Below are 24,947 nucleotides of genomic sequence, written 5' to 3' on the forward strand. Positions count from 1 at the left end.
TATCCATCTGACCAACAAAAAGTAGACTCTTCTTGATTCCCGGCACATATCTAACATCATGCAAGACAAGCTCATTTGTGCCATCTATGGAGAGATGCACAGTGCCAATACCCTCAATGGAACATGCATGATTGTTTCCAAGGTATACGTGGCCACGCTTGCCTACATCAAAAGTAGAGAAACACTCCTTGATAGGAGTCACATGAAATGAAGCACCGGAATCAACAATCCAAGTCTGGGACAATGCATCATTGAAAGTCAACAAAGCATCAATAAGGTTGCTTTTGGTGATCTGCATGTCCTGTGAATGAACATTTAGAGAGGCTTCAAAGTCATAAGCATCATCATCTGACAAAGTGGCACACAAGATGTCCTCTACATCTGACAGCTCCTAAATCACGACACTAGAAGCCACATTGGCCTTCTCTTTGTCCTTTGAGCTATCCTGTGCATCTGCCTTGACTTCCTTCTTCTCTTTCTTTTTGTCTCCGCCATTCTTTTTCCTTTCTAACTCAGCTTTATAGTACCTGCAATCGGGTTTCTTGTGACCTTTCCTGCCACATTGATAGCAAGTCACATCACCCTTGCCTTTGCTTGCATTTCCCCTTTCTTTACTCTTACTCTTACTCCTTTGTGCATAAGCATTCTTCTTTTCTGTCCTGCCTCTAACCATGTTGGCAGAGTTGCCTCCCTCTCCACTTGCTTTCCTCCTGATTTCTTCATTCAAATAGAACCCCTAACACCATCAAAGGTCAAATTGGGGTTATTGGACAACGAAACCACCAAAGTTTCCCATGACTCAAGTAAGGTCATAAGCAAGAAGATAGCTTTCAGCTTATCATCAAAAGGGGGCAAGCCAGAATCCTGTAACTGCGACAAAGTACCTACGAACAATGACAAGTGCTCTGCCGCGCTCTTGGACTCATCTAGTTGCATGCCAACAAGTTTTCGCATCAAGTGCACCTGGTTGACAGGCGTTGTATTTTCATACATTCCCTTTAACTTCTCCCATACATCAAAAGCAATCGTGAGACCTTTCACATCAATGACGGTCTCATCTGTCATGGCTAATTTTAATGTATGTAACGGCTTTCCTGTTCATGCTAACCCATGCTTCATCTGTCATATTCTGTGGCTTCACCTGTTTAAGTGCCCCTTCGTAATCCTTAAGAATAGGATTCCCTGAATCCTATCTTTCCAAAGATCAAAACCTGTTCCATCGAACCTCCTAATCTCGAAGAGGTTCTTCACATCCGAAGAAGATGAGGCCATAGTTGCACGAAATAAGAGAGATAATACGTTGAATTTTTGGGCAAAATGCGCAAAAATCGGAGTATAGCCTCAGAGAGATGTGCACTACATCTCCAAATGGTCACAGGAGCAATTTAGGGCAAAATAGGTCGATTTGGGCACAAAATTCAATTTCTGAAATTTATGCGCAGGAAATTTCAATGAGCGAATTTGTGCTCAAAAACAACAAATTTAGTTGTTTTTAACCTCAGAAGACATACATAAGGCTAATACACAGCCTTTAGAAGCATGTAAGCGCAAAAGCCCCAATTTGTAGCATCAAAATTGCATGAAATTGAGCCACAGATGGACGTACATCGACAAAATTTGTCAAATGTGCGTGGATTGCATCTATTTGCACTTTCCCCAATGTAATCGCACCATAAAAACACTTGCAAGAACCTGCGTCAATCTGAAATTTGCTTAAAACACCTGTTTTAGGGGTTGTTTTTCGGCAATTTCAAGGTTTTCGGGTAGCGGGGACTTAGTAAAAGTATTCCCACACCTTAATACATCATTTGCAAAACCTGTATTTTGCTGTGGAACCAAGCCAAAACCTAAGGCTAAACATGGCTAAACACAACCCAGCATAAGAAACCTACCTCACACTGGCCAGGCATAGCCACAAAACAACTCACTCCGTAACACCTGTCCCTGGGAGAAACTGGGACCAACTGGACGATCCAGACAGATGCCTGAACTCTAACAGGTCTCCATGTGATTGCTAAATGGTTACAATGATCATGCTTGTATTTGAGACCCTCGACAGAAATGTGATCGATCAGTGACTGATGTCTTTGTAGAAGTGTTGGATGGTGGAGACTGGTGCATGAGTACATAGAGTCAGCGTCCTTTGGCTTTTTTTGCGAGCATACTCGAGGGCAATTACAATTCTTTCAAGAGGGGGGAATGTCACAAAGTGATGACGTGGCGTGCCCAACTAGAAGAGAAATGGCCAAGTAGACGAGAGAAATTGAACCCCAAAAGAACTAAAGAAGTTCTAAACCCTAAAGATTTTAGGCCAGAGGCCTAAAACGGGTACCTAACCCCTACCAACTTAAAAGAACCTATGAGCACTGGCGGAGGGGGCTAAAACCTAAAAATCGAAAGCTTAAACTCTGAGGCTGATTTCCGTAAATCACGCTGGCTGCCAGGTGGCACTACTGTACGAATCTCCACGATTTGCACAAGCTGTTTTGGGTAGCTTTTACGCGCCAGCTTTTGAGAGCTAAGCTTTTGGGCTTAAGCACTTTTAGACCTAATGCTTTTGGGCACCCCATGTAAGTTTAAAAGTGCCCCTAGGGTCACTCTTTGAGAGCATTTGGACGCAAAGTCTTGGAGAGAGTTGGACCCTCGGAGTTGTACTTTGCGAGCATAATAGTAAAGAAATTATTGGAAGGGGCACCACTCTTTGGGGCCAGTGCGTCTTGCCTCGGAACTCCGCCGTGACACTCTCTCTCTCTCTCTCTCTCTCTCTCTCTCTCTCTCTCTCTCTCTCTCTCTCTCTCTCTCTCTCTCTCTTTTTTCAAGTTCAGTGATTTTGCAATTTCTAGTCTTGTGTTGCTATTGATTTCTCGCTTGGAGTGTCCAAGCCTGTAACAATGAACCTTGGGACAACCAAGGTCATGGCTGTTCACACCTCAAGGCAAGGCAGGAGCCAGGCTATAGTCACTCTTGCAGGAGGTCAAGGGTTTTCGGACTCCCCGTCTCTATGAGCAAGAGATCAGAGACCAAAGACCAATCCCACCAAGAGACTGCAAAGCATAGTTACCGGGGAACGCCCCCTAGCCCCCGTTCCGGCGTTCCGGGGGGCAGTTCCCTTCCCGAACGTTCCGGAACGTCCCGGAATGTCTGACATTCCGGGTGGCTAATGCAAACTGGAACGGCCGTTCCGGAACGTTCTGAAACGCCCCCGCACCGTTCCGGAATGCCCTTGGAACGGCCAACGGCTACAAATAAATTTGGCAAAAATTGAAAAAATTAAAGTAAATGTTTGGGCTTCTTTTGAAAGTGTGCAAGGCCTCAAGGACTCATAAAATGCACCCCCCTTCCCCTTTCTCTTCACAAGCTAATCCTCAAGGCTCAAGCTCTCTCCCTCTCACTCTCAAGATCTCTCCCTCTCAAGACTCACTCTCTCAAGGCTCAAGGCTTCAAACCTTCAAGCTCTCTTCCTGTCCCTCCCACCCTCTCAAATCTCTCTCTCTCTCTCTCTCTCTCTCTCTCTCTCTCTCTTCATCTAGTCATAGCAAGGTTGAATGGTCTTCAAAACGAGTTTTTTGTGAGTACTAGAGTCAAAGCACTCTAATACTCCTTGTATTTAAACACAAGGAGCTAAAAATTGCACTATTTGGGTGTTTTTTATACCTCCCGTTCCGCGACGTTCCCGTTCCGGACCCCTAGCCGTTCCCCCGTTCCGCGGGGATCCCGTTGCCGTTCCCGTTCCGCGTTCCGGGTAACTATGCTGCAAAGTGACTGGTCCAGCTCAGATCAAATCGAGGCATATTCTTTCAGGAGCTGCTGACACCCTGTTCACGGATGTACACCATACTACACCCCCCGTTTAGAACAAGATGGAGCTAGCTAGATTGCATATCATACTTGTATACCTTATGCATATAGGCTTGCATTACGAGCCCCTAGCAGTAGAGCTCCATCCTCCATTCATTACGGTCCTCGCAAAAAGTACCCACTTCCCACTCATTGTAACTTCAGATTTGAGTCTGAGCACCAGCTTAAGAGTTAGTTGTAGTCTTTCATTTTCAGTTGGGTTTTCCCTCTGGGATGACAGAGGATATACCACACATGTACATTAATTTGTCTCATAGGCTGAGTTTGGCCTTTCAAACACGTTAATAAAATCAATGCTTTTTGTATGCTAACTTTAGGGCTCTAAAAGCATCTTGTTTGTCGCACTCTATAAAAGCCTCCCATAGGGTCTCATTCTGCACACACCAGCTCGCAAGAGGTTAGTAGAGTCAGCGAGGAGAACACTTTCCCTGGAGGAACACATACACTACAAAGTCGTACCTACAAACTTGATCAATACAGATACAACCATCAGGAGCCACCAAGTCCCTTGTGCAAGACCCTCCCATCTTCTCTCTCCCCCTTCACTCTCTTGTTCACTCTAATTTATCACAAATGGTGAGATAAGATTATTGAAGTGTTGCATATTTCCATAGCATTGTTGATTTTTCCAATCACTGGTTTCTTTTCTATCATTCTTTCTTTCTTTCTTTCTTGTTCAACCATTCTAAGTTCTGTTGTCTTCCTTGTTCAATCATTCCACGTTCTGTTGACAACAAAGGTGCTGGCAAGTTTATTACATGTTTCTTCTGTGCATCACATACGACCATCACCATTAAATGGAACAACAATTCCCTTGTCACTCTTTGATGGCACAATTTCTGCAAAATCTTGTCATGTGAGTCACCATTTAGTCCAGAACGCAACAAAAAATCTCTGTTTGTGTTTCCACCCTTTGGATTATGATATTCAGTGGAGTGTGCCAGAAGAAAACTGGCCTAATCCAAGCTCTACATTTTACTATCATTACTGATTTGTAGGGCCACCATAATTGTCAAGTAGTTGCATGGATTGACAAGATGGTAAGCCTCACAAATAAATGGCAGCAGTGTGGTCGCCCATATATAACATGCAAAAATAATACTAATAATGTGCTGCAAACTTCATACATGCGGAGGCAGAAAACTTTTGAGGTAGAAAAGTGCTGGACTGTCTCAGATCCAAGAAAATGGCCAAGAAAGATGGTGTCCCCTAGTTTCACAATCGCATGCACACATGCACCTAGACAATCATATAGAATCTGAGTCATACATAACTAGGATCATTTTTAAGATAGCTACCTGAAGCAGCCCTTTCGCCTCAACGATATTCTTAGCAGTTCCTCCATCTTGTAACAGACTTACCAACACCTGATAACAAGATGCTCAACTGACTGTAAACAGCCTTCAACAAAATGCTTCCTAAACAACAGCTTTAAATGCTAACAGTACCTCTTTGCCGATTTTTCCACTGATGGTTCCATCTTGAATCAAAGAGATCAACTCAGCTAAGGCTCCTGGGCTCAATTTCACATCTTTAATCGTCAGCTTCTCATTTTTTAGGAAGGCAGCAACGTCACCCATAATCCAGTTTGCAGCCAACTTTACATCGCCTCCAGCTACCAAGACCATATCAAAAAAGTTGGATACCTGCAAAAGATAGGCAAATAAATTAACAATGTCTCCTGAGATTTGTAATGCTACACTGTAAAAAGTGGCAGTGCATTTGTCCTAGTAGGCACATACATCATAGTCATTGGCCAAAACGAGCACATCTTGCATGCTTAAACCCATGCCTTCATACCGCCTCCTTTTTTGTTCAGGAAGTTCTGGCAGGTTTGCACGTACTTCATCCACAAATGATTGCTCTAGAACTACCTCGGGAAGATCTGGCTCTGGAAAGTATCGATAATCTGCTAGACCTTCTTTGAGCCGCATGGTGATAGTGCGCTGTGCACCATCAAGAAAGCAGTCATTTTAAGATGGTTAGCTCAGCACTATCTCAAACTGCTAGGCTTTACAAAACTGCATACTTGTGATCCTTCTTCCCATAGCCGTGTCTCCTGAACAATTTTTGCAGGTTGCCCTTCTCCATGTAATGAGACCTGTCTTGATATCTCGAACTCTATTGCACGCTGCATTGCTGAAAAAGAATTCATATTTTTTATTTCAACCTGCCATTATCAGAAAGACTCAGTAATTGGCTTGAAAGATGAAAAGCAAATCAAATTAACACAATTTATATATGAAGCTGTAGAAGAGTATCTAGATTTATGCCACTGCTGGTAGATTAACAGCATCAAACCATAGGAATCAAGCTGCCCATGTAAACTCAAAAAAGCTGAATGTCACTTGCAAAAATCTGTGAACACCCACCTTTGTCCCAAACTTTTCATCACCCTTCTTCCTAACAGAGATGTTCACATCGCATCGCATAGATCCCTCCTGCATATTGCCATTACTGATCCCAACATAACGCACCAGCCTCTGTAACTCAGCTGCATATTCAGCTGCTTCCAAACCACTGCGCATATCTGGCTCAGAGACCACTTCAAGCAAAGGAACTCCTGCTCTATTCAAATCCACCTGGGTAACATTGCTGATTCTCTCTCTCTCTCTCTCTCTCTCTCTCTCTCTCTCTCTCTCTCTCTCTCTCTCTCTCTCTCTCTGTGTGTGTGTGTGTGTGTGTGTGTGTGTGTGTGTCACGTGACACATCCAACCCTATGTGTCCGTGGACAAGCTACAACATGATCAGGGTTCAGTCAGTTCAGTCAATCTAGATTTAGCAGTGATCTGGCACTTTTGTGAGTCTATTCGTAGACCGTGCATGCCCAATCACTTGGTATAGATGCATATCCTCTGGTTGCACACAGCATGATCATCAATATTCCCTTCAGAATCCATCAGATTCAGTCAGGGGAATTTTCCAGTGCATTTAGCCTATTTTCCCTATTTTTTGTATTTTTCACTTATTATTTTTAAGTGACTTTCCAACAAAAGTAGGTAGGGCAACTTTGCTAAGTAAATATATAAGCAAACCCAAGTTAGCACTTTCTGGCAGAAGAGGCAGCAGGAGCTTCCCGCTCAACAGGCACCTTCTCAGCAGGAACCCCCATCAGCACCCTTGGCGTTTTTGTCTCCATCCTCGCCATAGACTTCAGCCCCAGCGTTTTGGTCTTCACCAACACCAACCTCTGCCTGCCGTTTTCCAGTTCCCATGATCGCCAACAAATCCTCAAGGACCAGCGTTTTTTACTAACGCTAAGCAGTCAGCCAGCGTTTTTCATTTTCAGCCCCTTTGCTGCAGATGTTCAGAGTTTTTCAGCATTAGACTCGACAGCAGATTCAACCCTAGAAGCATTGCAGATATCTTCATTTTCAGCCATTAAAAACGCAGCAAAACAGTCATTTTCAGCCACCCGAAACAGCCCAAAGATTAGCAGAAATTCAGCTGTTAGAAGACCACAGATTTCAGCCCTAAAGTCGTCGTTGTCATCACCATCGTCGTCACCGACATAGTCACAGGTTGCATCAGTCCATTGCATCGTCATTGTACCACTTTGTGCAATCAATTAGTAGACCACTCTTGCCGACAAGAGTGGGGCCTTCGGAGGAGGGTTTTATGTCTCTGGTGTCGTATCTCTCTTCTCTCTCTATCTCTCAGTCTCATACACGTGCACACACAGTGTCCATTAACTTTGTTTGTGATCATAGCACTTTCCATTACGAACGGAAGGCTCTCCCTTTGATAAGAACTAAAAGGAACCTTGAGCACAGTTCGGAGCACTCATCTTGAGCAAAGCGCAAACAATCATTCCGCTGCACCTAACATTGGTATCAGAGCTTTGGCAGTGTTCTGTATCACTCAAGGAAAGAACCACAAGAATTTTTTTGCTTGTTGAGGTCACACGAACTCAAGTTCGCTTGGGCGTGTCGATTCCTAATCGTGTTTTGTTGAAGAGTGACAGGAATCCCAAGAAAGAAGGGCTTGTCCAGCCTCCCCTTGTGTCTCTTTTCACTCATTGAGAGCGGACCGTGCACTTAGCGGCCAGCCAATCGACGTGAGGTGGGAAAAAGCAACCTTGGTGTGAGCTCAAGGCCACCAAGGGGTGCGCCCGCCGAAAAGAGTAGAACTCGGGTGAAGAGAAGATCCTTCTCAAACGCGATTTGCAAGCGAAAGAAAACCTCAAGAACCTCAAGATCCTCAAGAACCCAAGAGCCCAAGACCTCAAGAACCCAAGTTCCTCCTGAACTTAAGAACCAAAGATCATAGTGCATGGTCGTCACCCGAAGCGGAATGGATACTTCGCATACAGGTGATGAGCATGAGAGAGGCGACGAAGGATTTTCCCCACCAAGCGACTTTTTCGACCCTCCCCCTTCGCCATCTACGCCAAGCATTGTACTAACTCCTATGGAGATGATGGTCAAGCAGATGATGGCCATGATGGACAAACAAGAAGCAAATCGCCTTGCTAAGGACTGTGAGCGCGACGAAAGAGACGCAAGACTTGCCGCACAACAAGAAGACAATCGCCTTGCTTTAGAACGCGAGCACGACGCACGCAAAGAACGAAAACAACAAAGAAAGGCGGAAGAGGTGGCAAGAAGCGCGGCCTTGGAGACCGAGCGTGCAGCTCAAAGATTGGCTTTGGAGACCGAGCGAAGCTCAAAGAGCGCTACGCACTCAAGAGTTGCTTCAACAAGTGCTAGCCTCGAAGACCGAACCACCCAAAGATCGTGGGAGTTCCTCAAGTGGCGCAAGCCACGACGCGGGTTCCAACCATCCAGTCACAGAGAAGTTTACTTTCAATAAGTATGATGGTAAGATGGATGCTACGGTTATTCATTCTTGGTTGCATCAATTTAGTGCTTATTTTGCGACAACTAAGAAGACAGAAAATAGCAAAGTTTTGACAGCAGCTATGTACCTTGCCGGTGATGCCATCAATTGGTACCACGCATGGCAAAACGCATAGCTAGCCGCGCACCTAGAGGAAGCCACGCCCCTTTCCTTCAATTGGGCTGATTTACAAGACAAGCTCAAGGCGCGGTTTATGCCACCTCAGTACCTTGCACGATTGAAGGACGATTGGCGCTCTCTCAAGCAAAATGGTATGCCGGTTATGTGTTTTTCTAATCGTGTTTTGCAGCTAGGTACTCAATTACGAAAATCGGATGATGAGCGCAAAGAGGCTTTTCTCTTTGGATTGGACGAGTATATCAAGTACGATGTCGAGGTGCTCGATCCAATCGATCTCAACAAGGCGGTAGCGATTGCTCTCGCACAGGAGATGAAGCACAACAAGGGAAAGCCTAAGAAGAACAAGACTTCCACAAGTACCTCGCAGACTTCTCAGAACCCTCAGAACGGTAAGAACAATAAGAACGGTAAAAATGGTAACTCTTCTAACCAATCTTCCAACAGTCTCTCAGAAAAGAATTCTTCCAATGAATCTAAGGGTAAGGCTAACACAATTGCTAAACCTAAGCTTACTCCAGATGAAAAGGTAGCACAAGGAATTGTAGGAGGATACATCACGTCATAAGAGCAAAGCACTTATTCTAAGGAAGGTCGTTGTTTTCATTGTCACATTAAGGGTCACATAAAAAAAACATGTCCTAAGCTTGAAACGAATGAATCTAAAGAACCCACAAAACCCACTTCCTTTGTCAATGCAATCAATGATAACACGAGTGTGCCCCACGTTTCTCCCGACCCTCCCATTGATGATTCTCTCATTAAATGTTATGGTCGTACGTCGGGGCACCGTTTTGTCATATTGTTTGACCCAAGTAGTATGCATGATGTGATCAGTTCCTCTCTTGTTGAGAGAGCCCGCCTCGAAGTTAGTCCGAGATCTCCTATCGAGGTCTCTGGCTTTGTTCCCGGTATGGACGCTCTCCTCACGGAGGAGTGCCTTGATGTGTTTTTTGGAATTCAACAAGCTGCCTTCACTAGATGATTTGTTGTTTCTCCTCTCTCAAGATGTGATATGATTTTGGGCATTCGATGGGTTCGTGATAATATAATGACGCTCTCATGAATTTTTCAGCTAACACTATAACTCTCAATGCCGACAGTGATTCTCCTATTGTCATTCATGGAAAGGACACTGTTCATTCTCATCTCTCATTGCTAATATGCAGGACAAGATTGAAAGGATTCTCGAGAAGGAGACTCTCTCAGTCTCTTTTTCTCCACAGCATGATACACAGAATTTGCATGATTATGAGAAGCATGATGATTTGATTGACAATGATAAGCATGATGATTTGGATGACAAAGATAAGCATGATGATTTGCATGATCACGATGTGATTTCTCACAAGCATGATGAGTTGCATGAAGATGTGATTGTTCACCAGGATGATGTGTTAGTGGATGCTTTTTCTAGCCAAGCTAACCTCGTTGAGATTCGATTAATCACAAAGAACCGATCTTGGCTTTCGAGTCGAGGTCCAATGAACCCCCACAAGACGATTCGGTCATTCAGGAAGAGGCGATCTTGGCTCTCGAGCCTAGGTCTCAAGAACCCTCACAAGAAGTATATGTGTTCGCATGATTGATACGCACGCATTGTTCAAGTGTTTCATTCGTGATCGTTTCCTGTATTTTGGTCAGCGTCTTTATGTGATCCCTTTTCTTAGGCATGACATATTGTATGTTGACCACGTTTCACTCATGAATGAGCACGGATGTATGCGGATTATTTATGAAAAGTTGAAAAGTATGTATGTAAGGAAGTTACATTCCATGTCTCTTCCTTGGCATGACACATTCGTAGAACGAGCATATGAAAGTATGAGCACCAAGCATGAGCATTTCCATTGTGTTTTGCCACCGTTGATTGCTCTAGATCATAAGAGAAAGATTCGATCTCATTGTTTGCATGTGTTTGATGAACGGGTTGTCGCTCCGTCTCTCTGTTCATCTACATTGCATACACAGTCTTTAGCGAAGACAAGATTTTTTCCACTCACTTTACGTGGAATGGATATGTTCATGTTTTTGTGTTGGAAGTGGTTTTGGGAACTTTCAGCCATGGAGATTCTTGAAGATGGAAGAAGCACGACTCTAGACGAAGATGAAGCATCGAAGGAGCCACAGAAGACTTTGTCGCTTTCGGCGCGGCCCAAAGAAGCAAGCTTTGCAGACCTTTAGGAAGTTCAAGTACCGCACGACCCACACATCAGAGTGGGCCGGCAAAGAGTCCCTTCCAGGATTCCGGATGCTATTGGTCATCTCCCTCGACTCCATACAGTTCGGTACCAGTACCTCACTTTGAAAAGGAGGGGATGTCACGTGACACATCCAACCCTACGTGTCCATGGACAAGCTACAAAATGATCACGGTTCAGTCAGTCCAGTCAGTCTAGATTTAGCAGTGATCTGGCACTTTTGTGAGTCTATTCGTAGACCGTGCATGCCCAATCACTTGGTATAGATGCATATCCTCTGGTTGCACACAGCATGATCATCAATATTCCCTTCAGAATCCATCAGATTCAGTCAGGGGAATTTTCCAGTGCATTTAGCCTATTTTTTGTATTTTTCACTTATTATTTTTAAGTGACTTTCCAACAAAAGTAGGTAGGGCAACTTTGCTAAGTAAATATATAAGCAAACCCAAGTTAGCTCTTTCTGGCAGAAGAGGCAGCAGGAGCTTCACGCTCAACAGACACCTTCTCAGCAAGAACCCCCATCAGCACCCTTGGCGTTTTTGGTCTCCATCCTCGCCATAGACTTCAGCCCCAACGTTTTGGTCTTCACCAACACCAACCTCTGCCTGCCGTTTTCCAGTTCCCATGATCGCCAGCAAATCCTCAAGGACCAGCGTTTTTTACTAACGCTAAGCAGTCAGCCAGCGTTTTTCATTTTCAGCCTCTTTGCTGCAGATGTTCAGCGTTTTTCAGCATTAGACTCGACAGCAGATTCAGCCCTAGAAGCATTGCAGATATCTTCATTTTCAGCCATTAAAAATGCAGCAAAACAGTCATTTTCAGCCACCCGAAACAGCCCAAAGATTAGCAGAAATTCAGCTATTAGAAGACCACAGATTTCAGCCCTGACATCGTCGTCATCATCACCGTCGTCGTCACCGACATAGTCACAGGTTGCATCAGTCCATTGCATCGTCATTGTACCACTTTGTGCAATCAATAAGTAGACCACTCTCGCCTACGAGAGTGGGGCCTTCGAAGGAGGGTTTTACAACGTCTCTGGTGTCGTATCTCTCTTCTCTCTCTATCTCTCAGTCTCATACACGTGCACGCACAGTGTCCATTAACTTTGTTTGTGATCATAGCACTTTCCATTACGAACGGAAGGCTCTCCCTTCCATAAGAACTAAAAGGAACCTTGAGCACAGTTTGGAGCACTCATCTTGAGCAAAGCGCAAACAATCATTCCGCTGCACCTAACTGTGTGTGTGTGTGTGTGTGTGTGTGGGGGGGGGGGGGGGGGGGGGGGGGGGGGGCGCCAGCGCTTGTGTCCTCTGGACTTCTGCTCATATCCCTTATACCACCAGTGATTTGCGAATTTGCATTCAGCTCGTCTGGTCCTCTGTTCAGGTTTGGTGCTCGTGTGTAACACAGACAATGTCTGATTATCTCTCCAATTAAGCTACAATTCAGTTTCAGTAAATAGGCTTGTGTACGAACACTTTTTTTGGGTACAGTATTGTGGCAATGTACAGAAATTGGTGTTTTTTTTTGGCTTCCAGTAGTCAACAGTACATAAACGCTGCTCTCAGTGTATGTCAGATTCCGATGTGTCCTTTATCAGCTCATACAAACGCAGAAAACAGATGGCACCTGTGTCTTCGGAAATGGGTGAAATCCGAGCTTGTTTGTTAAAATATTTTTAAGGTGCTCGGAATGCTGTGCTCATTCCTGTTCAAGCTTTGATGGACCCAGTGGCGCAATATGCTTTGAATGTTGTTATTTTGTTCTTATTGGGCAAGATGCCGACTGCACAAGATGTGGGTCAGTGGGTAGACTTCCTTCTTAAACGCCAGGTGGTTTGCGGTGTTTACTTTTGTGCCAGAGGAGTTTATGAAGTTCTGTTAGCAGACACTAATGCCCGTAATATGTTGCTTGAGTTATCTCCTTTGTTCTTCGGTACTCAAATGACACATGTACTGTCGTGGGCCCTTACCAAGGACTATCAAAGTTTAATCCATCATAAGTGTCCGGTATGGGTGGAAATCCTCCATTTCCCACGCACTTGGCGCCACTTTCTTCCTATGCTCGCCTCACGTTTGGGAAAAGTCATTTTTCCTCCCAAGCTTGATACCAATACAAATCGCTTCTGTGTGCTTTGGGATACGGATGTTCCCACTCCTGAAGGTATTACTGTCAATTCGGGAGACCCACTCATTGGGAAACGCCCTTTTAAGCTCAGTGGGGAAAATTTGCGAATCCATGTTTTTGTTGTGGAAAATTTGGACATATACAATCTAAATGCTCTGAGCCTATTTTGCAACCCCCTCCTTCAATTGTCCCGCAGCTTGTGGTTTCTACTGGGAGAGATGTCCCTAATCCCAGATCTGCCGCTGTTGCGGCTTCTACATTGCCTGATGCTTTATCAGTCGATAAAGGCAAGGCCAAATCTGTTGTTTCCCCCAATCCTCAGGGTAAAGGAAAGTCTGTGTCTAAGGCATGCAGAATACTGTGGTTGAGTCGTGGGCTGCTGATGTTGATGTGCTTATGGGCACGTCAACCTAGTCCCTTCCTTACTTTGCCTCTGTACATACCTCTTGAACGCATAGTTGTGTTAAATGCATTTTATATAATGGTGGGTTATGTAACCCTGACAAATGGAGATTAACATGGCACTATGTACATACATGTAAGGCAAACGTTGTGGTTTTGCAAGAGCATAATCAGCATGAATATGTTGGGCAATGCTCGTATTTTGCAGGATATTTGATAGCATATGCTAGTTTGTCGGGTTTTTCGGGTGTTTTGATTATGGTTAGGCATGAGTTGCAACCAATTCTAGCGTATAATGATCCAAAGGGTCGTTGGATGGTGATCCAATGCATAATTAATGGCCAGATTTATGAATTTGGTGGTGTCTATGCGTATACGGCCTCGAGACACGAGCTGCTTTGTGGCGTGAGATATCTTCTTATCCATGGCTTTCCAATGTCCTGCTTTGTGGTGATTTTAACAATGTGCCTGCTTTATCGGATAACACCACAGGACACTCCCACATGATGAACATAGAATTGCAAACTTGATCAGATCTTGTTGCATGCACACAGATGTTGGACTTGTGGACCCTATTGCATCCCAATGTTTCAGGGTACACATTTCAACATAATGCTTTTTCTACATATCGTGCAAGATTAGATCAGTGGTACATCCTCGGCATGCAACAATTTGGTGAGTTTGTATGCGAAATGCGCATAGACCATTCTTTGCTTTTATATGATCAAACTCCCGTTGTGATGTTGTTGTGCTATGGGCAACTGCATTCTAATCAGCCTCTTTCTAAGAAACGCCTGCTGCACATTAACAATGCTTATCTTCCACATGAAGCATTCCGCGAGATGATTTATGATGTTATTCCCCCTTTGGTTGCAGAAATGTATCTTGATCCTGATGTTGCTTGGGTGCACTTTGTTGTACGCGTGCAGAGTGTAATTCGGGACTATGGCAAGCAGTACATATTTCAATTACGTGGCGATGTTGAGGAGGCCAAACATATGTATCAACAGCTTCAACTCTTGCTGACACACGTTTGTTGTTGGAAAGTGAATTGAAGGCTCGGGTGCGTTTGCAGCATAATGATAAACGAAAATTGGTTAAATGGTAGACTCGTGCTCGCCATCGAGCATTTGTGGACTAGGGATGTGCCTCGAAACAGTTTTTTAAGCACTTGCATCATTCAAGGGCTTCTCAAACTATTAAGCGGGTTATGTTCCGACCTGGAGCCTGGACAACCTCAAAGCGCGAGCTTGCGGATGCCATGGTGTCACATTTTAGGAATGTTTTCGCCGCCCCCCCTGCAGCATCTACTGGAATTATTAATGCACGCAAAATTTTGTTATCTACAGTGCATTCGATTGTCTTGCCTCATCATGCTTTGGCCATGGAGGCGGATTTTACAGAAAATGAATTGCACTCAGCATTGCTTGCTCTTGGAAGATGGTGTTCACCGCGCTGGGGACGGGCTCACTGTGGAATTTTTCATCTCCTTCTAGGAGCCTCTGAAAGAACCTTTGCTTTACATGATGAGCATTGCATGGGCGAAACAGTGTTTGCCAATGTCTTGGAAAAAGGGTTTGCTGAAGTTATTGCCCAAACAAGCGCTTTGTGAGCAGTTCTCGCATTGGCGGCCGATAACTCTTATGCCGGTTATATATAAAATCCTGGCTAAAATCATTGTGAACCGTATCAAGGAACCTCTTATGGCTGGTATCCATTCCGCGCAATATGGCTTTATTCCTCATCGCCAGATTTTGGATAATCTGGCTAATGTATTGATTGGAATGGAATATGCAAAAGTATACCCAGCAGGATGTTCTTGTGATGCAGGTAGACATTGAAAAGGCTTTCGGTACGGTACAATGGAATTCATTGCTGCCACGATGTGGGCCCTTGGATTTGGTCCTAAGATGGTCAATGTGGTATACTTCTTGTATACTCACAGGATATTTGATAGCATATGCAAGTTTGTCGGGTTTTTCGGGTGTTTTGATTATGGTTAGGCATGAGTTGCAACCAATTCTGGCGTATAATGATGCAAAGGGTCGTTGGATGGTGATCCAATGCATGATTAATGGCCAGATTTATGAATTTGGTGGTGTCTATGCGTATACGGCCTCGAGAGACGAGCTGCTTTGTCGCGTGAGATATCTTCTTATCCATGGCTTTCCAATGCCCTGCTTTGTGGTGATTTTAACAATGTGCCTGCTTTATCGGATAACACCACAGGCAACTCCCACATGATGAACATAGAATTGCAAACTTGGTCAGATCTTGTTGCATGCACACAGATGTTGGACTTGTGGACCCTATTGCATCCCAATGTTTCAGGGTACACATTTCAACATAATGCTTTTTCTTCATATCGTGCAAGATTAGATCGGTGGTACATCCTCGGCATGCAACAATTTGGTGAGTTTGTATGCGAAATGCGCATAGCCATTCTTTGCTTTTATCTGATCAAACTCCCGTTGTGATGTTGTTGTGCTATGGGCAACTGCATTCTAATCAGCCTCTTTCTAAGAAACGCCTGCTGCACATTAACAATGCTTATCTTCCACATGAAGCACTCCGCGAGATGATTTATGATGTTATTCACCCTTTGGTTGCAAAAATGTATCTTGATCCTGATGTTGCTTGGGTGCGCTTTGTTGTACGCGTGCAGAGTGTAATTCAGGACTATGGCAAGCAATACATGTTTCAATTACGTGGCGATGTTGAGGAGGCCAAACATATGTATCAACAGCTTCAACTCTTGCTGACACACGTTTGTTGTTGGAAAGTGAATTGAAGGCTCGGGTGCGTTTCCAGCATAATGATAAACGAAAATTGGTTAAATGGTAGACTCGTGCTCGCCATCGAGCATTTGTGGACTAGAGATGTGCCTCGAAACAGTTTTTTAAGCACTTGCATCATTCAAGGGCTTCTCAAACTATTAAGCGGGTTATGTTCCGACCTGGTGAAACCGGCCTGTTCAATCCAAAAAGGGCGGTAGACTTTACTTCAAACCTTGATTTAGCTTTAACCCATTATTAGTCGTCTATTTTACCTGCGCTATAGTGACACAAGAGAGGGGAATGGGATACAGATGCTAGAATGCACCTGTATGAGAAGACCGACACCAGATTGGCCCCTAACTTAGGCGCCCCTTTCGGTATTTCTTTAATCTTTAAAAGAGGGAATAAATGCTGTGGATCCCTACAAGCTGCCCCGCACAAATTTGGCTGAATTTCAACTATTCCGGCCTGATTTCAGCAACATAACTGTACTAGGACCCTTCACAGTCAGTATTCCGACGCATTGACTGACTTTCCCGACGCATACGGGCACTTTGCAAAACCTGGCGAGAATCTGCAGCATGCTGAATTCTCTGTTTTCAGCCCTGAAAATGCGCCAGATCACCTGTACAGCGGTCCCCTTGCGTCCCCGAGCCTCCTGGGGGTATTAGGGTCCGTTTAGGGCCAAAACCCTAAACCTGCAAAAAATACACAGCAGGCTGTAATTTACTGTTTCGGGCTCCGTTTCGCGTGCCGGTCGCATCCGTAGCAAGTCCTCGAGCTCCCGCACCTGTAGGGCTACTTGCCCTTTGAATCGGACGAGATTTCTGGCATGAAACCTCTCCGAATTCACCTGTACCTGCGGGGGGATTAGCCGCTAGCTAATCCAGTACCTGTGCAAGAGGCTCTTGCCTCGGCAATCGCGCATGAACCCACACAACTGTACATTGGTCAAATGAAGAGCCCACTAGAGGGGCATAACATACTGCCAAAGGGGAGAGAGAGGGCAGTGCGTAGCGTGCAGGGCATCACTCCTGGCACCGCACTGTGCATAAGAGGGAAAGCAAGCACTCCATAGCTCTTAACCTGTGACAAATCTGAAAATGAGGCTCTCCCCCTCCTAAATTCAGCGCCACTTCTTGTTGCATGAGGCAAGTGCACCAGAAGGTGCCACTTGGCACATTTATAAGCATTTTCCCGTTTCGGGGTTGCCGTCTAAAAATATCCCAACCGGTTGCCCACTTGACTTCACGGTAGAGTAAGAAAATGTTCCCCTTGTCATTCCGGAGGTAATGACGTCAACACATTTTCAGGTCCCAAAATAGCAGTTCCCTAAATTTTAGGAGATGCTGCCATTGTATCTTTCTAGGTCATCCGACCCTCTTTATACACTACGGCCACATCCAGAACTGAAATGTAGCCTCTATAGCAAAGGATTCCACTTTGGCTAGTCAATGACCCCACTTTGGCTAACCATAGTCTTTGTCCAACCTTAGTGCTCTCTTGCCCTCAGGCCCGGACTCCCTTTGGACAGTTCCACACTAGCTATGCAATGCAGGGCAGTTAGATTTCCCGAGGGGTGTTTCCAAAAAGTGAAAGTAAATAGATAATAAGAAAGAAATCAACAAAAAGGATAGATAGTAGTCACACGCTGGTGACATACCCCCCTCTTGAAATCTCAAACGTCCTCGTTTGCATCTATGTCGTTCATGCTCCTAGTCAACACTGATATATTCAACACCTGTTGACACATGTACGACACATACATGCTCATTGTCAACCCTGGTGTATTCAACACCTCGTCGACTCATGTATTGCTTGCGTGTGAACCCTGTCCCAATGACATACATAGTGGTAGCTTCGCACTCTGCCATTGCTTTGAGTCACTAACTTTCCAATGACAAAATGGTAGCTGCACATTTTGTCACTGTCTTATAGTACACGTTGGATCCCGTAACACTTTCGAGCATACCCAAACCGACAGTTTAAGAATGCAGTTACACATGTACTCTTCAATAGAAGCAATCACTGTATCCTTGACAAACTGACAAGAAATACTCACTTCTATAGCACTAACCAAACTTTTGGACATTCCATAAGAGCAATTGCCAAACTGACAATCTGTACAGCTCTAACATTCATGTAACAGGTATTTGATTTGAGCTCACTCTAAATACCATGTACATCATTTGTTTCAGAAGCCATTGTCACACTGACAATCCATTTAGCTTTGAAACTCAAGGGGTCAAGGTAGGTTGCAAATCGAAGGCTTCCAGGTAAAGTGATAACACAGTTGGTGACTCTGCAAGTTCACCTTCTTCCATCCACTTAGCATCCATTGGTGGATAGTTTCTGAACTTTACCAAGTAACGCCTAGCAACCTTGCCTTTCACTTTCCTTTCTTTGTGTGCCAAAATCTGTTCAGGGACCAAGATCTCGTCAAGTTCCTCGACTTCCGGCTGATCTTCAGCTGGCATATCTTCTGGCACATCACCCACATAGGGTCTGAGAAGACTCACATGAAATGCATTGTGAATCTTCCAACTGTCAGGCAATTTCAGCCTATATGCAACATCACTGATTATGTCGCATACTTGAAAAGGCCCATAGTAACGCATGCTGAGCTTTGGAAACAGTCTTTCCTTGCCCTTCATCTTCTTTAACCTTGCCTTTTCAAAGCGTAAAAGCACCCAATCACCAAGTGACTATACCACTTCACGACGGTGACGATCAGCTGCTTTCTTTTGTTTTGCCTGAGTCCTTTCTAAGGCCACTTTGACCTTCTTGTACATTTCATCCATGTCCTGAACATACTTATCTGCTTCAAATATCTTGTCTTTTGTATGCAGTATGGGAGGAACTTTCTTGCCACCTTCAACTATCTCAAAGGGTGCCTTGCTAGTTGATGAATGCACTGTATTATTGTATGCATACTCCACCAATGGCAAATACTGCTCCCACTTTCCTTTATGCTCTGACACATAACACTTCAGCAGATCTAGGACAATAGAATTTGCCTCTTCTGACTGCCCATCTGTTTGAGGATGAAATGACGAAGAGAATTTGAGCGTGGTGCCCATATTCTCAAACAAGCCTCTCCATAACAAACTTGTCATGCGTGGATCACGATCGCTAACAATCGACTGTGGCATGCCATGATACTTGAAAATATTGCTCATAAACAAGCGTGCCATCTGATCTGGCTTTATCTTCTTCCTGACAGGAAGAAAATGAGCATGTTTGCTGAATCTGCAAATAATGGTCCAAATACCATCGTTTCTTGTCTGCGTTCTCGAAAGATCAAAGATAAAATCCATAGCAATACTTTCCCATGGTTTACCTGGAATAGGTAGTGGTTGCAATAACCCCGGTGCCTTTTGCCTGTCAAACTTGACCTTTTGGCATATTAGGCATTCTCGCACAAAGGCATCCACATCCCTTCTCAATGTAGGCCAATAGAAGAATGTCTCAACCGCTTTAACTGTAGCATCGATACCACGATGCCCTGCATACGGTGGGACATGACTCTCTTCCATCAATTTGCATCGCAATGGCTTTGTGACACACAATCTGCCATGCATCATCATGAACCCATCTTTGAGAAGATAGTGTTCGTGACGTTGTCCATCCATTAGCTGCTCGAAGACCCTTGCAAAATCTTCTTCATTTTCATATTGTTCTCTCATATCATCAAGTTCATGATGATAAGGAATTGACACAACTGAAATTTGTGGCTTCCTTGACAAGGCATCAGCCACAACATTCTTCTTGCCTTCCACATGCACAATATGAAAATGGAACATGGAGAAGATATTTGCCCATAGCATATGCTTCTCAGATAACTTTGTCTGTGTCAAGAAGTACCCCAAGGTCTGATGGTCCGTTTGGACAACAAAGTCTGCACCTAGCAAGTAGTGTTTCCAACTTAAGAGCGCATGAATCACAGCCAGTAACTCTTTCTCATAGACCTGCATGGTCATCTCTGGCCCTTGCAAAATTCTGCTCTCATAGGCTACTACCCTGCCATCTTGCATTAGCACTGCACCAATGCTACTACCGCAGGCATCACACTGGACCACAAATGACTTCCTAAGATCTGGCAACACAATGACTGGATCTGAAGTCATCTTTTCCTTTAAGAGATTAAAAGCTGAAATCTCTTTTTGTGTCCATCTAAAGGTGACTGCCTTCTTTTGAAGAGCATGTAAAGGTGAAGCAATCTCAGCGAAATTTCGGATAAACCTTCTGTAATAGGAGCATAGTCCCAAAAAGCTTCGGACATCATGCACCGTCTTCAAATTTGGCCATGACTTGATCGCTTCAACTTTTGCAGGATCCATTCTGACACCATCCTTTGAGACAATGTGTCCCAGAAAGTGAATCTCTTCTAGAAAAAACTCACTTTTCTTTGCATTGATGAGCAACCTATGACTGCGTAGCTCTTTGAACACAATGGCCAAGTGATGCCTATGCTCCTCTTCATTCTTTGAGTAGACTATCATGTCATCAAAGAATGTACCAACAAACTGCTGGTGTGGACGGAAAATTCTGTCCATCATCCTATTGAACGTAGCAGGAGCATTTGTGAGACCAAAGGGCATCACTAAAAATTCGTAAAGGCCAAACGTCGTTCTAAAAGCAGTCTTGTGCACATCCTCTGATCTAATGCGGATCTGATGGTACCCACTCTTTAGATCTATCCTGCTAAACATAGCTGCTCCTTCTAATTTGTCCATAATATCATCAATTCTAGGTATGGGGAACCTATTCTTGATGGTATTCTTGTTCAGTGCACGGTAGTCGATGCACATACGCCATGAGCCATCCTTTTTCTGCACCAACGACACTGGAGAACAGAATGGAGATGAACTGGGCTGAATCAGCCCCTTTTCTAATAACTCCTGTACTTGGCCCATTATCTCTTTCTGCTGAGCCGCACTAACCCTGTACGGAGGCTTATTTGGTGGGCTACTGCCTGGCACCAAATCTATCGCATGGTCCTCGGGTCTCTCTGGCGGTAATTGAGACGGTAATGAATCGGAAAAGCAGTCACTATACTGTTGTAAAAACATTGACCTTTCTTTATCTAGCACAGATAAATTTGATTCATCACAATCTGACACTTCACGTGCAAAAACCAAGTACGCAGAAAGATGCTTTTTCATTACAGAAGTAATAGCAGAAGCTGATACAGTAGGAATAGACTCCCCTTTAAGCTTTACATCCAGAATGTGAGTCTTTCCCCTGCTCTGTACAGTGATCTTTTTGTTGTAGGCATCCATGATTCCCTGTACACGAAATAACCAAGGAATACCTAACAACACATCACATCCGTCCAGTGGCATGATGTAAAATTCTTCAGCATCTACATAGGACTGGATATGTAGACGCAATTTTCCAATGATGGGTGTCACAGCCTCTGTATGGCAAGGACATGCCAAACCTGCCTTTGCTATATACCCCATCTCTTCAGGTCTGATTCCCAACTTTGAAGCCAATTCTGGGGAAATGAAGTTGGCTTTGGCACCTGGATCAAAGAAGATAAGCACTGTTTGATCCCTGACCTTTCCCCATGCTCTGCAAAGCTCACTTGCATCTGAATTTGGCTCGTCGCCCACCATATCTGGCACTAGACCAACCATGGGCTTCTTTCCTTTCCTATCCTCCTTGTCATCAGAATCAGCTGGCCTTTTCTTTGTAGGACAGTTGTAAGCAATGTGGCCAGGCTGCTCACATATAAAGCATTTGTTCTCTGTCCTCAGGACCTTCTTTTGCTCTTCTAACTTGCGAGGAAAACGTCTTTTCCATTTCTTTGCTGGTCCTTTTTCTGATTCAGCCGTAGCTTTATCTTTCCCTGCGTTGGCTGACTCCTGAGTCCCTTTAGGAGCCTCATTGGGAACGTGCTTCTTGGCTGAATTTTTCTTGCCTGATCCTGCCTTGACGCCAGTGTTAAATTCACAATCTTCTCCCTTGAGCAAACCATTGCCAGTGTTTGCTACCTCGATGAGCTGCGTCAAAGTAGTGACTTTTGTCTTTGTGCAGTATTTTCTCAATCCTTTGGGTAGGCCACAACAGTATTTTTCAATCTGTTCTGTCAATGGCACAAACCTATAGGAAGTTACTGGAAGTAGAGCTTTCCAAAACTTCCGATTGTAATCATCCAGATTTCTGCAAGTGGCAGCATTTAGCTGGTGCCATTCTGTCATGACATCTGCTTCAAAGTCATCAGATAACCATGCTGCTGCAAAAATCTGCTTGAAGTAAATCCATGTGGACGGAGCTTGCCCTTGAAGCAATAAAGTTGTCCACCATTGTCCCGCATTCCCTGTCAAGAAAGTGGCTGCCTTGCGGACCTTTGAAGCCTCTGTAAAGTTTCCCCCTGCATAGGCCTTGTCAAACTGCTGGAGGAATGAGAGAGCCTTCTTCCTGTCATCAAACCCTGTAAAGGTCGTGAATGACACACCTTTGCCACCTTCTTTGTACGGAGTTGGCCTCTCCAGCGGCGTTAAATTTGTCATATGGAAGTGACTGAAACATGGGAACACTATTAGGGTTCATCTGTGTTCCTTGGCCGCTATTAACTTGACCTGGAAATGCCATATTTGGCTGCTGATTTGTAATTCCAGCCATACCAAAATTTGCCTGTGGCATCCCAAATTGGCCCTGAGTGCTCTGAAACCCTGGTTGCATACCCATGACACTGTACATGGGGTTAGGCATCATCGTTTGAGCATCCCCAAACACTGTTCCTGGCGTGTAAAACTGATTTCCAGGTGCATGACCAGCCATGCTCTGGAATACGGATCCACCTCCAAAATAGCCAGGGTGTACTGAAGGTGGTGGGAAGACCTGTTGCATAGCCTGTAGGTTGCTTCCCTGCCCATTAGAACCAGCTATAGGCTGCTGAAAGGTGGCGGGCTGAACTGGTACAGCTTGAAAGACTGGCATCTCAGCCACCTGTTCTTGCACCTTAGGCATAGGTTGTGGAGACTGCATGTTCTCCGTCAAGTGTACAGGTGTTTCCATTGACTGTGCGGTATGAATCACCTGTGCTCGAGCCTTAACAGGCTTTTGAATATGATCCAGTGACCCAACTTGCTGAGATGGAACAGGAGGTTGCAGAAAGGCTAAAAACCTCGGGTTCTGCATTACTTGTGTGAACATAGCCACAGCAGTAGCCAACTGGGTCCTGAATATATCTTCATCTGTCTGTGGTGGTCTTGAGGACTCACCCACTTCATGTGTCTGTTGACCCTGTGAAGAGGAAACCTCTTCAGTCACATCAGCTGGTCTGTCAGCCATAATTGCAATTCCCTGAGTTTGGTCTATGATTCCCTGTGTCTTCAAGCCCAATCTGACCAAGGCTCACTTCTATGGGAAAAAGTGATTTAATCCCGTCGATGGAACCATGAAACCGGCCTGTTCAATCCAAAAAGGGCGGTAGACTTTACTTCAAACCTTGATTTAGCTTTCACCCATTATTAGTCGTCTATTTTACCTCCGCTATAGTGACACAAGAGAGGGGAATGGGATACAGATGCTAGAATGCACCTGTATGAGAAGACCGACACCAAATTGGCCCCTAACTTAGGCGCCCCTTTCGGTATTTCTTTATTCTTTAAAAGAGGGAATAAATGCTGTGGATCCCTACAAGCTGCCCCGCACAAATTTGGCTGAATTTCAACTGTTCCGGCCTGATTTCGGCAGCATAACTGTACTAGGACCCTTCACAGTCAATATTCCCACGTATTGACTGACTTTCCCGACGCATACGGGCACTTTGCAAAACCTGGCGAGAATCTGCAGCACGCTGAATTCTCTGTTTTCAGCCCTGAAAATGCGCCAGATCACCTGTACAGCGGTCCCCTTGCGTCCCCAAACCTCCTGGGGGTATTAGGGTCCGTTTAGGGCCAAAACCCTAAACCTGCAAAAAATACACAGCAGGCTGTAATTTACTGTTTCGGGCTCCGTTTCGCGTGCCGGTCGCATCCGTAGCAAGTCCTCGAGCTCCCACACTTGTAGGGCTACTTGCCCTTTGAATCGGACGAGATTTCTAGCGTGAAACCTCTCCGAATTCACCTGTACCTGCGGAGGGATTAGCCGCTAGCTAATCCAGTACCTGTGCAAGAGGCTCTTGCCTCGGCAATCGCGCATGAACCCACACAACTGTACATTGGTCAAATGAAGAGCCCACTAGAGGGGCATAACATACTGCCAAAGGGGAGAGAGAGGGCAGTGCGTAGCGTGCAGGGCATCACTCCTGGCACCGCACTGTGCATAAGAGGGAAAGCAAGCACTCCATAGCTCTTAACCTGTGACAAATCTGAAAATGAGGCTCTCCCCCTCCTAAATTCAGCGCCACTTCTTGTTGCATGAGGCAAGTGCACCAGAAGGTGCCACTTGGCACATTTATAAGCATTTTCCCGTTTCGGGGTTGCCATCTAAAAATATCCCAACCGGTTGCCCACTTGACTTCACGGCAGAGTAAGAAAATGTTCCCCTTGTCATCCGGAGGTAATGACGTCAACACATTTTCAGGTCCCAAAATAGCAATTCCCTAAATTTTAGGAGATGTTGCCATTGTATCTTTCTAGGTCAT

At 44.8% G+C, this 24,947-nt stretch overlaps 1 protein-coding gene across 1 annotated transcript in view; it reads right to left on the reverse strand.

Annotated features, from left to right (window-relative positions):
* GATB (GLU-ADT subunit B) overlaps positions 1-24,947 on the reverse strand; it is a 110,018-nt gene that overhangs the window by 48,614 nt on the left and 36,457 nt on the right. Inside the window, exons 3-7 of the mRNA XM_086515621.1 lie at positions 6,231-6,440; positions 5,888-6,028; positions 5,601-5,804; positions 5,307-5,504; positions 5,157-5,225 (exon numbers count right to left, since the gene is read on the reverse strand). Coding sequence (XP_086371747.1) covers positions 5,157-5,225; positions 5,307-5,504; positions 5,601-5,804; positions 5,888-6,028; positions 6,231-6,440 — 822 coding nt within the window. The remainder of the gene's footprint in view (positions 1-5,156; positions 5,226-5,306; positions 5,505-5,600; positions 5,805-5,887; positions 6,029-6,230; positions 6,441-24,947) is intronic.

The sequence above is a fragment of the Adiantum capillus-veneris genome, chromosome 7, assembly GCF_014529385.1.
Source record: "Adiantum capillus-veneris isolate H3 chromosome 7, ASM1452938v2, whole genome shotgun sequence".
NCBI lineage: Eukaryota > Viridiplantae > Streptophyta > Polypodiopsida > Polypodiales > Pteridaceae > Adiantum > Adiantum capillus-veneris.